Source organism: Anser brachyrhynchus (genome assembly GCF_964034855.1).
Source record: "Anser brachyrhynchus genome assembly, chromosome: 1".
Lineage (NCBI taxonomy): Eukaryota > Metazoa > Chordata > Aves > Anseriformes > Anatidae > Anser > Anser brachyrhynchus.
In genome coordinates, this window is record NC_137694.1 from 118276903 (window position 1) to 118294161 (window position 17259).

General features: G+C 41.5%; 1 protein-coding gene across 12 annotated transcripts in view; it reads left to right on the forward strand.

The window, feature by feature from the left end:
* Nucleotides 1–545: 545 nt before the first annotated feature.
* Nucleotides 546–17259, forward strand: part of SLC37A1 (solute carrier family 37 member 1) — a 37580-nt gene continuing 20866 nt past the window's right edge. For 3 of the 12 annotated variants that reach the window (XM_080577777.1, XM_080577788.1, XM_080577779.1), the window contains exons 1-10: nt 546–700; nt 1239–1304; nt 4400–4659; nt 6300–6381; nt 7272–7398; nt 9355–9433; nt 10281–10416; nt 11942–12018; nt 13847–14013; nt 14774–14811. In XM_080577777.1, coding sequence (XP_080433903.1) covers nt 4604–4659; nt 6300–6381; nt 7272–7398; nt 9355–9433; nt 10281–10416; nt 11942–12018; nt 13847–14013; nt 14774–14811 — 762 coding nt within the window. In that variant the 5' untranslated portion in view covers nt 546–700; nt 1239–1304; nt 4400–4603. Of the gene's footprint in view, nt 701–801; nt 1305–1562; nt 1874–1923; nt 3747–4399; nt 4660–6299; nt 6382–7271; nt 7399–9354; nt 9434–10280; nt 10417–11941; nt 12019–13846; nt 14014–14773; nt 14812–17259 lie in introns of those variants that run through there. The other 9 variants (XM_080577782.1, XM_080577784.1, XM_080577781.1 and 6 more) reach the window with 9 other exon arrangements.

The following is a 17259-nucleotide window of genomic DNA, read 5'->3' on the forward strand; positions in this document are numbered from 1 at the left end:
CACTGTGGTTGCGTGGCAGGAAGTGTTTGAAATGGGGGGCCTAGGTGGTGGGAACCACTTTGGTTTACTGGCATTACTGGCACAGGCAGTGCAAGAGGAGAGGGAAGGAGGGAAATAAATCATAAATAATGAGTGCCAGGAGCAGGTTGCTTGTGCCAGGCAGGTGACACACTTTAAGGGACAAACTGTCCCTTAGAGATGAATTAAGACCTATACAAAGCAACCACGACTAACTTCTGGATGAAACTACCAGAGCAGGGGTGAGGTGGTTGTCACGACGAAGAAACACACCTGCAGCTGGAGAAGCCACATAAAATGGATGTTCCTCCGTACTTTCTCTCCCCCCTCCTCAGACCAAACAATTAAATAAAGCGGCAGTTTCCCCGTCAGTCTCCAGAAGCCCTCCTCGCCCGGCCGTCTCGGCCTGCCCCCCGGGGGGCTCCTTTCCCCCTCAGGGCTCCGCGGTCCGCCGACGCCATGGCGCTGCCCGGAGCCGAGCCGGGCCGGGCCGTGCCCGCCCTGCCGCCGCGGGGCGCTCTGCTCCCCCCGGCTCGGCTCGGCTCGGCCCGGAGCGGCGGGGAGGGGCCCGGGCGGACCGGTCCCGCCGCGCAGCACCCGCGGCCGGGCGGCGCTCGGCAGCCTCGCCCGGCCGGCCTGGGCTCGGGCACGGAGCAGGAAGGCACCGGCAGGGCGGCGGAGGGTAGGCGCGGAGGGACCGGGAGGGACCGGGGGGGGCCGGGGGGGGGGGGTGCCGTGCACCTGCCGCGCCCCCCGGGGGCCGATCGGGAGGCGGCGCCCGGGCGCAACCCGTTCCCCCGCCGTGCCTTTGTGCTCGTCCCGGCCCCGCCGCCTCGGCCTGCGGCCGGCATGAGGCAGGCCGGGCTCCCCGCCGCTCCGGGGCGGCCCCAGCTGCGGGGCCGGGCGCTGCGGGGCGACATCGGGCTTCGCCGCCTTCCCCGCCGGGGTTACACCGAAGGCGGGCGGCCGGGAGGGGCTGGCTGCAAGCCGCCAAGCGCAGCGGGTCGGGGCGGTGCTGGCTGAGGTGTGGGGTGTGAGGTCCAGCGTGCCTTGGGTCTGTGTGCCCCGCGGCCTCTGGAGCCCGTGTCCTGACGAGGACCTGAACGAGCAACGCGCTCCTGGCCTGGGAGCTTCGTGTGGTTCCTCCAGCACCCGAGCCAAGGCTTTTGCGGCGTTTCCAGTGGGAAAAGCCAGTCCCGAATGACCCTATTTTCCTGCAGCAGGGAGGGAGCTGCGCTTCGCGTGGTGCAGGGGGACGCCTGAAGGAACAGCGTGAAGTTTGGAAGGTAAATACACGCTCAAAGTATGGCAGTGTCGCTTCACACGTGGCAGTGCGGCAGGAGGAAGCGAAAGTACTTGCTTTCCATCAGGTAAAATGGTTACCGAAAATGAAAGGCCAGTTCAAGCGACTGAATTTTGTCCCCAGGCTTCGTTCGTAAAACGGAAATATAAAGGACGCATTGGTAAACGGCCAGTTATTTGTTGTGGTGTATTAATGACATTTCTGAATAATAGCTTTTTTTAAAATCTGATTCCATCCACAGCAGGATGTGTTCCTAATAACCCCTTCACAAGTTTTATTGCCACGAGTTTCTTTGCTTCGTCGTGGGAAGCGTAATTTGTCAATAAATGCACAACCTGCACGTCAGAGGAACTTGTGGAGTTACAGGGACAGAGATACGGAGTTGACAATCAAATGAGAACTGCTCTCGAGACATTGTAAGGCCAGCATCTGGGTCCCCGCCTGCCGAAGATAAGATGAAATCAACCCCTGCCAAATAGAGTTAGGGTGTAGCTCTCGAAAGGCTGCTGATAGTCCAGCCTTCTTTGCTGGGGCCTCATGACTGGATTTACAGTAAGGAGTTAGGAGGTGGTTGGTGGTGGTGTGGGTTTTTTTGTTTCTTTGTTTGTTTGGGGGGGTTGTTTGTTTTTAGAAAAAGCAGGAGGGGGTGTGAATATGTTCTGTGCAGCAGGTGCACAGCTGTGCTGCCTTCTGCGAACACTTAGCAATGAAACCTTTTGTAAGATGGGTGAAGTCTTTTTGTGACTGTTTGCACTAAAGCTGTTAAATAGTAACCTGTTAAATAATTCCTTTTCTGTGATGGCGATTGCCTTATCCCATTATATTTAGAGGGAACCATTTGAAGAGACTTAGGACATCAGATTTTTTTTTTCTTTGCTAGCTTCTCACTTTTTCTTTTTCCCCAGTAAATATTTCTGCCCCCTCACTTAGAGTAAGGTCACTTAAGGAACAGCTTTGGTATTTGAGTTAACTGAGAGAGAGGGGAGGTGGGGTTGGGATCCTGAAACAGGTGTGCTATGGGTGGAAGAAGCTGCTCTGTGGTGGCAGGTAGTGCCCACCTCTTTTTCCTCTTGCCTTTCTTCTCCCACTGGCGCTATCCAGAGCTTACTTCAACCAAACATGAAATTACTGATAGGCATTTGTTAGTTTGAAATTCAGCTGATGTAACAGCTAGCCATTGCTGCGGTGCCATCTATGGTCCCTGTCTTCATGCTCCCGCTGCTTCAAATAGCAGTTCTGTGGCTGCAGAGTGAGTTCGCATCTTCTATTGGATCAGCTGTTTCTCAGGGCAGGTTTGTGATAGATCAACCATTAGGACCAGCGCTGCATGTCTACAAGGCCTGGCACGTAGGGAGGTGGGAAGCTATGGCTGGACTTGGGCGAGGAGAGAAAGGTAGGGTTGCACTCTCCCTGGCCCCAGCAGCCTCAGAGAAGTGGTAGGAAGCTCGTGGCAGGAGAGGTGGGAATGATTATGGGGTTTGCTGATTAATTGCGCAGTCTGATTCAGGGCAGGGGGAGGAGGTGGAACATGCCAAACAAGATTAGCAAGTCTATTCACTTCCAGAGAAGGGAGATGTCAAGGACACTATGAAAAATTAAAGGTATGACAAAAATATGTCTGCATAAGGGACCAGCCCCTCGGGCTTTTGGTAACGTGGTCTGTTATGTGAAGAGGTGGTAGTTTTCTCCCTCTCCCAAGGGAGAAGCGTGTGTGGATAGTGAAGTTTCCAAGTTGCCAGCTTTGACACAACGGAATCGTGTTTGGTGTTGTCACTCAGCTGGCTGAGGACAGAAAGTCAGCTTTGCTTTCTGTAATAGAGGAGAGGAGAGAGGCTCATTCGTCTGCCTGTCATGTAACAGCCTCTAAAATTCCCAGGTTAGGACAGACCCTTAGTTTCGGCCAGTGTGTTGACTTCAGAGGAGGTTGGTTTCCCTTTAGCTTGCTTCCCCTTGTTTGCCAGGGGAGCTGTTCCAGCTTCAGGCTCAGGAGTGTGGCAGTGGCTGGTGCTGGCTTGAAGCCCACTAGCTATGCTGCCAGCAGGGTAGGGGTTATAGTGCTGGTCCTGGTCAGGGAGACTGCTGCTGATGGTCCTAGTCCTACCTAGTACGTCACTCATTCGCCATCCTGCTGGGAGGGCTCTGCTGTTAGCACACAGGGAGGCTCGGTGTGCTGGCATGGGTTGCAGGCACACCCTTTGCCCACAGCACCTTTTGTCGTCCTACTCGACAGCTGACTCAAAACTTGCTGCGAAATAACAGTGCAGCTAGTTCCTGTTGTAGTACCTGCAATAAAGGGTACAGTGCGTTTTTGTTTCTGTTGAGGGGCTTTGGCCGGAGTCTGAAGAAACAGGAGGAACCTTACCACGTTTTAAACCAAACTGAATCAATGCTGCCTGGTCTCACTGTTTCCCTGCATGTCACATTTGTACGTGAGCCTGCCTTCTCCTTTGTGCTGCCTGACCCCTGGGTGAGCTGGTGTAGAGAAGCTCAAGCGGGGAAACTTTTTGTTTGTTTTTCCAAGTTTGCTGACGATTTGGTGCTTTGTGCAGCACTGGTACTGGGACAGGGGAACCAGGCTGCAAGAGGGAGTGCCGGTCAAGTCTTGCTGGCAGCATTGTTCAGCTGCACCGGATCTCGGGCTGGAGGGTTCTCTGTTCTGGGCTGAAAACTCTACAGTCACCTTTGTAGCAAATTTCAGCCTCATGAATGTTTCCGATGTGTTAAAATAGACCTTTCTGAGGTGGATAATTGCCTATTTGTACTCTTCTCTGGGACAAGAGCGGAGTGTTTCGATGTCAGCAGGCTTTGGAATCGTGTTCCTTGTAAGTGCATCTTTTCCTTCTGCCCCTGCTTCTTTATCCTATGCTTACTTCTCAAAATAGATTATACATCATAAAATTCAGAAAAGGCTGCAATTTATACTGGCTTAGAGTTCTCCATTACACTTTTAGTATCTAGAAGGTTAGTTATGGTAATGGCTTCTATATGGAATAGGTCATTGCAGTTGAAATATTGTGATTAGAAAATTTTATAATACCTTGATGAGAACATTTACTTACCCGCTTTTCTTATTTACAGATCAGCAATTAACAGAAACCGGGTGAAGAATTGGCCACGTGGTGACTGAACGTGTAAGAAAAGAATCTAAAGGGAGATCTTCCGAGTTTGCTAACAGCCTACAATTGCACAGCTCGGGGAGGATCTTTGTTACACATTCTGAACAGCAGCTAACGTTTTCACAAGAGTGTAATCGTGTCGCCTAAGATTTGATACCAGCTGTAGATGGCTCAGCTTCCTCCTGGGATTCGCTTCATTACTTCATTTTCACGAGATCAGTGGTAGGTCTTGAAGTATGGTGCTGCTCTTTATTTTAGACGATACGGGTTTGTGTCTGGGGTAGATGATTCTGTTGCCTTGCTCTGTTTTTGCCTTTTCATCACTGGGTATATACAGCAAAAAAATGTAGTCAGTTGTATAACAAATATTGCTCACGTTTTACAAGTATTTGTCAAGTATGCTAGACAGTAAATCCTTTTATGCTTTCCTTTTCAAGTTGTGTATTTGCGGGGATAAATTTCATCATTCCGCTTTCAAACTCATAGTTGAGGGGTGTGCTCAAGATTAGCCTTCTTGTATTAATAAGAAGTACATAGTCTTCCCCATAAATTGATGTGTGATACAGACCTTTAGAATTATGATCTTAGTTCTTGGTACTGTAATATTTTTTTAAAAAATGCTTTTGAAAGTCAATTCTCGAAGGTGGATGGCGCTGGTTCTTCTTCTTTTGGAGAGAGAATACTGAGTCAGTTGTGTGTGAGTACCAAAAAAATAAAAACAACACCAAAAAAATCAAATGAAGGACCAAGCAATCCCTATTGGAACAATTTATCACGTACTTTATTTAGTAGAGCAGAAGGACAGAGTCATTGTATTTTTATCACTCATGAAGATGCCTGCAGTAATGGGAGTGAGTAACCCAGCTCACAGGATAACTCACTTAACCCATCTTTTTTTTTTTTAGCGTCTTTGTGAGTATGCCTGAACTATAAGACAAAACACTTGTTACGTAGAAATTTATTAGGCAGAAAATGATTGAAGATTAATTAATAATTCGGGGCCATACTAAGTTATCAGATCTGTGTATGTATATATGCGGTTTTATTTGCAGATTTTTACATTAAGATCAAGGCTAGAAGGAGCCAGTAGATTTGCTCTGATCCCATTGTATTGTTAAAAGTAGAAATCAACAAAACACTCTCCTTAAACAACTGAAAAATAAGTGCTGCAGGTAGGGAATAGAACAGATCAGTTTGCTGTCTTTGCCTAACACTTGCAGTGGCAGGGAGTTTGAAATACCCTTATAGTTCAGATGAACTGCAGGAAAAAAACAAGGATGGCAGCAAGGTGTGAGGGAAAAAGTCCTTCCAATCCCAAAGCTGGATAATTATGTTCATGTGCTCCAGTACACACTGTCAGTGTCTGTCTGTACCTCAGTCTCTAGAAGTGGCTGATTTCTGTTGATACAGAGGAAGGCAAAAATAAAGCAAAAATCCACAAAGCAGTAAGGAAAGAAATAAATAATAATCCACAGGAGCTAAATTGACAACTCAGCCATCATTTATGTCTTAATTGTAGCAGAAACCTGGGTGAGACTGTGAAAAGTGAGATCTGACTGTGTGTTTAACGTTGAACTGCCTTTTAATAGCCCCCAAAGAAAGGTAGTAACCAAAGTAGATTAGCTCTGTAGTATATCACAAAACTCCTGTCCATATCTGTATATCGCAAAACTCCCTTCCAAAGCAAGAGCAGATGTTTTAAAGCCGTACTACTGCTAGGGTGGTTCTGGCTGTTAGAGAACATGAAAAAAGTTGTCTTAAACTGTTCCAAGGTTACAAATGACTTGTGTAACCTTTGTATGTAACAGCACTAAAATACGAATAAAATCATTTTCAAATATGTATCCATTTTTATATTATAGGTATAGAGCCTTCATTTTCACTCTCACCTTCTTCTTGTATGCCAGCTTCCATTTATCAAGGAAACCTATCAGTATAGTTAAGGTAAGCAAGGTTGTGTCGTTGTTTAAACATCCTTCTGCTGTTATCAGAAGAGGAAGTAGTCTTCTTTTTCAGTGCGTTCTTTTGTGAAAGACAATGTTAACCTTTAACTTGGAATGGTTTTAAAGATGAAAACCTGATAAAGTTGGCACACAGTGACATTTATGTAATAAACGTCAGTGACACCACTCCTAACATACTGTTTGTACTTCTGTTCTTTGGGCTTAAGACTTGGAACAGCTATGCCTACACTTGAGACTATTCATGTGAATTAATCTAAACTGTAGGTATGTAAGAATTTACAGGTTGACATTCTTATGTTTGAGAAAGGCTCTTGTAACTGATGAGTTAAATGTGATAAAATTCTACTGACATATACAAGACTGTTCCAAGTGCTGTTGAGCATCGTATTCGTAGTTGTATGTACACTTGGGATTTTTTGTACCTTGCTGCGCACTCCATGGGATTTCTTTTTTTCACTTCTGTTCCCAGTGAAGCTGGTGACAAAATATTATCTATACCTATTTTTTTTTATTCTAATCTCATGCATCTGTAACTTGCCAAACACAAATCAAATCCCCCAGGATTGTTATATATAATTGATGAGTAAAAATGGGCAAAATAGCTTGATGTTAGTGACTAATTTTGAAATCCTGCAGTGTCAGAAACACCAATTCAGTGTAGCATATTACTAGCCAGGTGATCACTCTTAGATGTAATGGTGGCTTCACTCAGCAAAATACCAAGCAATTAATGACTTACAATTTTACTGGTTTCAGTAGGTCTACGTGAACCTGAGTCAAACCCAGAATTATTAAATTTATTGCTCAATGGATTTTAACAGGGTTCTGTCACAAGTGAATTTTCCATCTCAAATTTCCTTTCTGTATCAGGGAGAGCTGCATAAGCATTGTGCTGCTTCGCATGAAGTTGAACTCAGCTCCTACAGAGAATATGCTGCCCAGATTCAGCCTGTCAAAAAGCCATCTAATGCATCTCAGTGCGGCTGGGAACCATTTGGTAAGGCGTTTTTTTTCTTTTCTGTTCCATAACAACGTGCTGATATTAGTAATCAGATTATCTGTCTCTTGCTATTCTTCTTATGTGGAGGGATTCAGGAGATGTGTATTGGAGGGGCGTTTTTTCCAATGCTCTCATTAATTTTTCCAAAGCAAGTTAAGTCAAGACTTAATGTCTTGCCTGCTTAAACAACTGACATTATTGTACCTGTTAGAGCTTTGAGAAGGTTTTGGTAGAACACTTTTCAGTCAGGAAATGGGACTGTGTAGAGGTTTAGGTATGGCTTTAGAATGTCTATTAAGGAAGAAAAGGGGACAGAATAAAATAAATCATTCTGATTTTCTTCTGCTTTAGTTCAAGGTCCAGCAGTCATTTAAATGAAATTACTTAGTGTTTATCTAAACTGGAACTTCTCAGAGTCTATCTCAGCCAGAGAGAATTTTTTGTTGCAATTTTAATGAAGAAAAATGTGGGACTCTATTGCAGAATAGAGTTGCTAACTTCCTGAACAGCTTATAAACCTGGCCTTTTACTTAAAAATATATATATGTATGTGTGTATATATATATGTACATACACATAACTACTTACAAAGTAATTTCAAATTTCATTATATTTGAATTTAACAGAGATTTTGAATCATTCCTTGACACTTTCATCTCTGCCAAGAACAACATCAGTGGAGTGGAATAGTCCATTCTTTCAGTGTGCTAGTCCACTCCAGTCTATCTGGCAATCAATAATCCATTCTAATTATTCTTTAATTATAAAATTAAAAAAAAATCCCCCTCTTTTCCAAGGTAATCAGAAATCTGAGCTGTTGGTTTTCTGTGGACAGCGTTCTATGTACTTACTGCCGTCTGCAAGGTAGTCAGTATATTGAAACGATGTAGTTCCACACGTTTCCAAATGCTCTGGGTTGCAGTAAAACTTGATTGCTGTTTCTTGCCTCTTGACCAAGGGGATACTGAGTTTGCTTGTCTAAACCACTAGTTAGCTTTCTTAATTTCGAAAAGTTCTGAGCTCATGTCCTTCTTTTTTCCATGAACACATGTGTTATTGCAAAGCTGCCCCTTGGGGTGTGCCCTGGACTTGTTCCTTCAGCTCTGTTTTTGAGGCAGCATAGCTGGCTAGCTGGTAGCACCACTGGAAGAGGAATGTTTTAATAACTTTGTCTTTATTCTCAAAGTCAGTGGAAATTGTGGCTCCTTGCAAATACACAAATTGTCTGTCTTGGTATGAGCTCAGGTCACTTGAGACTAGACTTGGTGTTTCTAATTGGGTGGAGTCCCGTCTGCTGCATCCCTGCCTCTCCCAAGTGCCATTTGCTGTGATTATGGTCATTTCTTGTACAGAGCTGGACCTTTTTTTTTTTTTTTTTTTTAAACAATAACTTCTATCACTGTGCTTTGTGAGAATTTGGAGAATGAAATGCGAAAGACTAACCATTCTATAAACTGTATTAAGATAACTCCTCAAAAAGCCTGTATGATGATGGATTTTTTTAAGCTGTTTTGGCTTTTAGGACAACACATATGAAACATATATTTCCGCTGTGTTTTTAAGAATGCCCTTTAAAGTTTAGTGCTTTGTTTTGTGTTGTTTTTTTTTTTTTGTTTGTTTCATCTAAGGAGCTGTAAGAAGAGGGCACCTTGTTAATAACTGACGTTTCTTCTAACTGCTGTAATGAATAAGGTGTGGAATGCTGTAATGAATTAAGAGTGGGCCTAGCAATGTTTTCCTAATACATTACAGATAAAAGGGTAAATTGCAGAGTTGGTTTTCTGTTCTTATGTGTGTTTTGAATAATGCACATTTAAGTCTCCTTTAAAAGTATCCATTTAAAATTAAATGTCAATGCATGTTCACTAACTTTTTTTCTTATATTATGTAAAAATGGTTGGCAAGTTACTGGTATGTTTAGACTGATGATTTGTTTTGAAAATATCTTCTTAGATAAGAATAACTACAAGCAGTTACTGGGAGCACTGGATTACTCATTCCTGTGTGCATATGCAATCGGAATGTACTTAAGGTAAATCTCTCTTGGAAAGCTTCTTTATCACTCACATAGGAGGCTGTACTGCTTCTGAGATGTTGTCCTTTCCAATTGTAAAGTTTCTGAAGAAGAGAATGAGAACTTGGATGTCATTCTTCCATCTCTGTGCTAGCTGCTGGGGAAAAAATGCAAAATCCTGAGTTCCCAGTGATACCTGCATACCTGTTGGTATGTAGAAAGATTTTTACCCCCATCTGACTGCCTTATGCAGAAATGCTTTCCAGCTTGCAGTCTAGCCTGTCTTCCTTCATGTTCCACTGCAGCTGGGATACGTCCCCAAACTTCATGTGTCCAACATGCATGTGTAGACAAAAGTGATTGTCCTGGCTTTCTTTGCAGTTGAAGGACAGTAGCAGACACCTCATAAAAATACATGAAAACCATCAAAAAGTTTACAATATTAATTCCCATTTAGAGATGCCAAATCTTTTTTATTTACTAGAAGTGGGACCTTCATAACCAAAGTCATTAGTAAGGGAGCTAAGTCTCACTTTAAATGGGTTCAGATGTACTATGTTATGGATCATTTGGAAAATAATTCTCTAAGTAGTCACTTCCAATGTGCTGCAGGTGAGTATCTCCCTGAAAGATGGTTGTGCAGATGTCAGCACTTGGCAGTTAATGAACATGAAATGTTTGCTGTTTTATTCTGACAAGTGCTAAAAAATGTTTATTTGCTTCTGCAAAGAAAAAAAGAAACTACCAGTAAAGTTTTTCCTCAACCTGAATTAAACAGCGCAAAATATTCTTTCTTCCTGAAAGCTTGAGGTGTGATCTCATTTTTAATTATAGCTTTTCTTTTTCTTCCCTTCCACATTTCAAGTGGGATAATAGGAGAACGGCTACCTATCCGGTACTATCTGACAGTTGGAATGCTTGCTAGCGGACTCTTCACTGCAATGTTTGGATTGGGTTATTTCTATAATATACATAACCTGTGGTTTTACATAATGGCCCAGGTAGGCACAACGTTACCTAGATACTCCAAGTTTCCATGGTGTTTTTTAGTGTTGTATTGTTTTTTTTTCTTTTTTTCCTTTTGAGTTGCAAATTGTGATTAGTGGTTAGATGGGAAGATCTAAAGGCTGGCATACGTTGTCGTTGATGACAGTCAGAAATGATTGAGTGGATCGCCCCAGGTTTTATTTCAAAAAAATGTTCTTTTTTTTTTTAATGGAAGAAATCTTTGAAAACAAATTAGTGTTTCAGTCTGTGTCAAATCATTGATCAAATCTTTGCAAGCTTAAATGTGGGCGAGTTTTAAAACAAATGTATTTACTTCTGTCAGTCTGCCAAGACCTGACTGACGCATCCTGGCTTTCTATGCAGGAAAATTACATTTATGCTGCTAATGATGAAGTCTCCCACCTTCGCGTGGCTGAGAACAGGCAGCTACTGTAATGAAAGTTCATTGCGTGGGATTTTTCAGAGCACTTGTAGATCTAATCAGGCATCACACAAATATTTACCATTGATCTAAAATGGAATTTAGGTCGTGACCAGGACATGACTAGCGTTTCTGAGTCATTTTGAACAGGTCTGCACCTTGCACAGTTGCTTTCTTTGCGTTATCTCAGTAGCACTTTCACAGCTGGCATGTTTGCATGGCATTGTGCGACATGACATGCAGCGATACTAACTTGGGTCCTGAAAGCTTTAATAACCATTTCACTAAGTCTCCTGTTTAACCATGTCACTGCCCCCCAAGGCTCTTGGCTTATGTGGTTTCCAAGACCAGAGCTAGCACCCTTAAGGTTTGTCTAAGTGTGCCTAACAATGCTGCACCACCACGTGATGTGGACAGTGAATCCTGTAATGCAAAGGACAGCCTCACATCACCAGCCTAACTGGTAAATGCTCATTGTACATGTGAATTATTATGCTGTCATCTTTGTGTTAATGTGTAATTCTAGGTAGGGAGCTTTGTAGGAGTTGCGATGAGTTAGGATTTCCTTACGAACTTTGCAACATGCAGGCTGAAATAGTTCTCGCTTCAGCCTGAATACAGTACGTTAAGTTTCTCCTCTCAGTTTATTTGCATATGTCTTTTAATCGTTTTAAAACTAATGTTCAAAATTGTCCAGTCTTCCCTAAAGCTTTTTTTTTCACTTTGATTGCAAACGTGCTTTGCCATATGTTCGAACCGAGCAGAGTATGATATAGCTCTTATTATGAAGGGAATTGGCTTGTCTGTTCAGTTCTGTGAAATGTGGTTTTGGATAAGCATGTGTTTTAATTTTTTTTTTGTGTGTTTTACATCATAAAATAATTGTAAATATTTAGGTAGAGGGAAGAATATCTGTGAAATGCTGTAACGTGTTTGTTTCTTGGAAAAGAATGCTTTTGAAACTCTCATACTAAATTTCTAAACTCAAAGCAGTTGCATAGGCTTCCTTTTCCCAGCACAGCACTCAGCAGGAGTTATGTAGGAACCTGACGTATTACAGGGTATGTTTGTTTATTATTATTTCTGTATACTTTCAGATAGCTAATGGGTTGGTGCAAACTACTGGCTGGCCAAGTGTCGTTACATGTATTGGCAACTGGTTTGGAAAAGGAAGGTAAATCATCTGTAATCCAGAGTTTCGGAAGTACAAATCAACGCATTCGTGGGCTGTAATATTATAGTCAGTTTAAGTATCTATCTATTGCTTCAGTGATTTGGGGGATAAAACAAGCAGTTAGGTGGGTCCTTGAGAGGAGTTATCTTTGTTACGCTGGTTAGCTTACATAGCAGTTTGAAATATTCTCTGTCATGTCAAATGAGTGTTCTCTGGTGGCTCCTTAGTCTGATGTTTAATTTTTCAGAGGAAGTATTTTGGAATTGGATTGAGAAGAATTCTTGCAAATATCATCAATCTAAAACCACTTCTATTAAAGGCTGTTATTGTGCCTTTTTATTATGGAATTTCCTGTGTTCTCATTTGTATTTCAAAGCAGTTGTTAGGCTATAGCTCTAAAAATATCTTTTTGTCTAATATCTTTTTCCTAACACACTTACAAAAACTTGAAATTTCATTTAAAAAGGAAAATAGATGTGGCAGCTGACTTAACCTTTCTTTTTGTCACTTTCTTTAAATCCATCTTTTTTTTTTTTAAAATCCTAACTGGAGGTCACTCATAATGCTTGTTTTGTCATACCACACAGAAACTTTCCATAAATTTTGTGAGAGCTGCATGCTGAATTCATTGTCTCTGATAATGGTTGATGCCTGTAGCATATAATAATGCTGCTGTAGTAGTGTCCATTGTAGGTATCACCAAATGAGCTTATTGTCAATCACTTCAAGAGGAAGACGTGAAAATTCAGTGTAAGCTTTCTATATAAAGTCATGGGACAATTAAGAAAATATAGTCTCAAACTAGATTTCCGTAGTCCCTGCAGCTGTTTTGGTTACAAAATAGAATGATAACCATCATAAAATACTGAACAAAATTATCAAGTCTGTGCAAAATAGACACATTCAGATTGTTTTGTGCAAAAGCAAAAGTCTGCATAATGGATTTTAGGAGTCTGGATAATGGATTGGTGGATAGGGCTCTGTTCTGAAAGTCAGTGAGCTGGTTCTTGTTTTCATTTTGCTATAGATTCCTTGAAGCATGAGCAGACCTCTTGGATCTTGTCTTCAGCCAAAGAAAAAGATTTGTTTTAGTTAAAACTAGGTTGTTCCAGGTAAACTCTTGGGAAAATGGCCTTGCCTTCAGTAGGACTTAGAAGGATAAAAACTGCTAACCGCTGTGACTTCAGTAGGATTTTTGTGGTTTACGTTAGTCCTGCTGCAGCTATTCTACAGCAGCTCTAATCTGGGATTTCCAGGCTGACAACAGTTTGGTATCTTTGAGCCAATCTTGTGCAGGTGTTACCTTCAACTAGTGCCTAGCAAGCCCAGGATGCGATCAGAAATCACTGAATTTGCTTTACCTGTCCTATACAGATAGTTTTCTTTGGTCTAATAAATCCCCAAAGCATCAGCTTACTTGTGCAATATGTCTACGGGACTTCCATTCACAGAAGCATCAGACTTAGCATGCACATGCTACGCAGTGTTTGCATACATGTTTTTATCAAACAAACTGTCCAGAAATATGGAAGCCCTAATGGTGCCTTTAAATGCCATTAAATGCAGGATAAGCTCTGTCATGTACAGAGAAGTACTTAGAACACTTCTATTAATATTTAGGTGCTTTGAAATTGCCAGATGAAAGACTAGCATAAAGAAGTGCTTAGTTACAGAACAGTAAGATTTCAAATATTCCACAGACATCACAGATGAGCAGTCTTTTTGATAAACTTTTCTTAAGATGATAATGCTTATTGTTGGAATAATAAGAAATGTTTGTGGGTTATTTTTGTGTGTTTTTTTGTTTTTGTTTTTTTTTCCTGTGCAGGAGAGGATTGATCATGGGAATCTGGAATTCGCACACTTCAGTGGGAAATATCTTGGGATCCTTAATTGCTGCTTATTGGGTGTCTACGTGCTGGGGTCTCTCCTTTGTGATGCCTGGTGTTATCATTGCAGTGATGGGAATATTTTGTTTCCTCTTTCTTATTGAACGTAAGTACTTTAGTGTAATAGAATCGTGGAGGGGCTCATTATGGTGAAGGAACACCAGCAGTTTAAGCAAGATGTCCCAGGGCATAGTTAAGGAATATTCCTCGAGGTACACCGATACTGAAACAACTTCTTAGAACTAGATGGACAAAAACCTTTGTATGTCTAAAGAGTTCATACACTCAGGCTCTGGCATACCTAAGAAAGAGAGTAACCCTTCAGAATTCAGTCCGCTGCCCTGTCTTTACTTCCCTGTCTTTCAATTCTTTAAGTGAGATACATTTGAATAGTAGAATACCCCACCTAGCTGTAATGTATGTTCAGTGCTACCATTCAACCCATGGCATCTGTATTCCGTACTACAAAATACAGGAATCAGCCAATAGAGCATCTTCTGTCATCTTAAATAAGAAATTAAAAAGGAATGCCTTCTCTTTTTCCTGTGTGAACTCAGAGATACTATGAATGCTTATTTTGCTGTAACTGTCCTATATGAGGAAGTAAAAAGCTCTGTAGACACAACTAGAATGCTGTAATGAGATGGACTGCCAGAAGAGCACTTACTGTGGTCTTAGGATGGGAATGGTACCATGAAGCACCCTTTTCTTTTCTCCTAAACATACAATTAAACACTTATATCAGGACTACTTTTGTGTTATCTTACTGGTGGCATATTAGTGGTAAATGACGCTACTGATAGGTGTTTTAAGACTGGTTCTTTGTGCTTGCATTTAGTTTAACTGTGCGTGTTACTGTGTTTCAGATCCTAAAGATATAAGTTGCTCCTCCACGCCATCCAGTGTAAGTGAATGCTTTTTCTACTGTGATTTCTGTCTTCTAATATACAGGTTTATGGTAGTTCTGGTAATCAGATATCTGCGTGGCTCTTATGTGCCAGGTTGTTATAACTGACAATTGAGGGAATGATTTTTCCTCTGTGCTTCAGTAGTAAACCAGGAGCTTACTTTCTATCAAAGCAATATGAATCAAGAAGGTGAATGAATTTGTTTTAGCTCAGGTTTTGTAATGGATGAACTTACTACAGCAAACCAAGTAAAAACTGTTCATCTTTCTTTATCTTATTTTCTTCCATTCTTCCTGAGCACATTCAGAGCATTTTGACCTATATCCTCCACTTGCCCTCCTTGCTTGGTTATGGCATCATGAGATAGCTGCCAACCATACCCTATGATGGTTCTCACTGGCTGAGAAACCTGTATTGGGTGTTGGAGAAAGCAAATGCATGGCTGGGGAAAAGGGGAGGCAAGGGATGAATGTGAAGCTGAGGTAAAGAGACTAAAGCAGGTCAGTCTGTTGTGGTGAGTTTCATTGCAGTATAACGCAGCCTTTATTTAACCAAAACTAACTGGAATTATTGCAGATGATACTGACATCAATGAAGAACTGTGAAATGGAGAGAGAAATAATTTGTACTTAGTGGTATGGGTCACATGACAACACACTATTGTATGTTCTGTGGAATCAGGAATAATTCAGGTTGGAAGGGACCTCTGGAAATCATCTGATCCTACTTTCTGCTCATAGTACGTCTAACTTTGACATTGGATCAGATCGCTGAGGACTTGTCTAGTCAAATTTTGAAATCTTCAAGGATGGAGATGCTATTTATATATAGATGATTTCTTTTTTAAACATCATGTGAGGTTTTAGCATGTATTGATTACACAGGTTACTGGTATCAAGACAATGGATCTTGCTGGTTTAGAAGAGCTTATACTTCAAGGGCTTAAATTTTGACAAGATAGTGAACTATTTTGCAAGGTAGCAAACCTCACTAGGCTATAAATATATTATCATACACACAAACTGTCTTCTTCTGTGGGACACATGCTGCCTGGATCACAAGGGCAAATACCATGCAGGAGTTTGAAAACCCGGTATCAGAGATTGACCACTCAAGGCAGTGGTGAAACAGGCTTAAAGTACGTGCCTGAAGCTTTCTGAGCTTTCTTTGTGTTGCTAAACATTGCATGTATACTTTCTCGTGACGTTGTGGCAGCAAAGTTCTAACTTTTATTTGTTTTTAAAAGGAAATCCTTCTGCTTTAAATATTAGTACAAGGTTGTTCAAACACTATTTAAATGTAGGTTGGGAAGTGGTTACAGTCTGGTACCAAGATGTTTGCCCAATGCGTTTTACACAGATCACACGACTTTTTATGTGCTCAAAATTAAGTAACGTAGGGAGCTATGTCAATGACAAAGAGATGTGCCTTAGAAAACTTTACTACATGAGAAGATGATTCTTTTCTTGCCTTGTGCAGCTGTAACCCAAGAGGAGGGAGGCCATTCAAGCAGAAGAAGAGAAAAATATTAGACAAGAAAAGAGAACAAAAAGGAGCGAATTAGGAAGACTAGCTGCGTAACAACCAGTTATTTGGAAGAACAGTAGAGCAAAAGAAGGTCTTGGGGGAGGTCTTGGGGTTTCCCATGTGTGAGGGCAAATCAGGGCTGTTGAGGGAAGCGTTGGAGCAAAGGTCCTATGGGAATCCCATGTGTGTTTTCCAGTACTAGAGGATTATATATGAAGGTTGTCTGCATGTGTATGTAAACGTGAACTATGCCTTCTAGTTGCAAGTATCACAGGTAGATTGTTCAGGGATGATTTCTATTTCTTCCCTCCCCCACCAGTAGTTCTAGACAGATGGCTTTTTACATTTTAAAAGCTCTCTTTTTCTTGAATAGTAACTGAAGATGACTTTTCTGCTCTGTTATTTCTTCTTCTTTACCAGTTAATGGACTTTTTCCTCATATGGAAGGCTTCTGATAAAGCTTCTGATTACCTGTAATGGTCTGTGGAAGTCCTATTCTTAGTTTCTTACTGTGAGATAAGCTGCACTCACAATGAGCTCTGTATTTTTCATTTAATTCTCTTTCACTTCTTAAAGGTAAATTCTGTTAAGTATGAGAATTTTTTATGTGACTCTTAGAGACTCCTAACCGGAGGCATTTTTTTTCTCAGCTTTTCTGTATTTTGTAAGTGCTCCCATGAACGTGTCAGCTGCTTTTTATAATAACTAGAGCATAATGTTGACAGAATTCACTCCAGAGATTTATAGAAGTAAATGTTTAGTTTTTGTTTCAAATATAACTTTATCGGAAAGCACAACTAAAGAGTTGTGCACAGTGGATTGCTCATATATCTTAAGGAGCTGGTATGGAAAACTTTGACATTCAGTATCTACTCATCATGATGGTTTTTAAAAATCTAGTATTTTAGGAAGTTTTT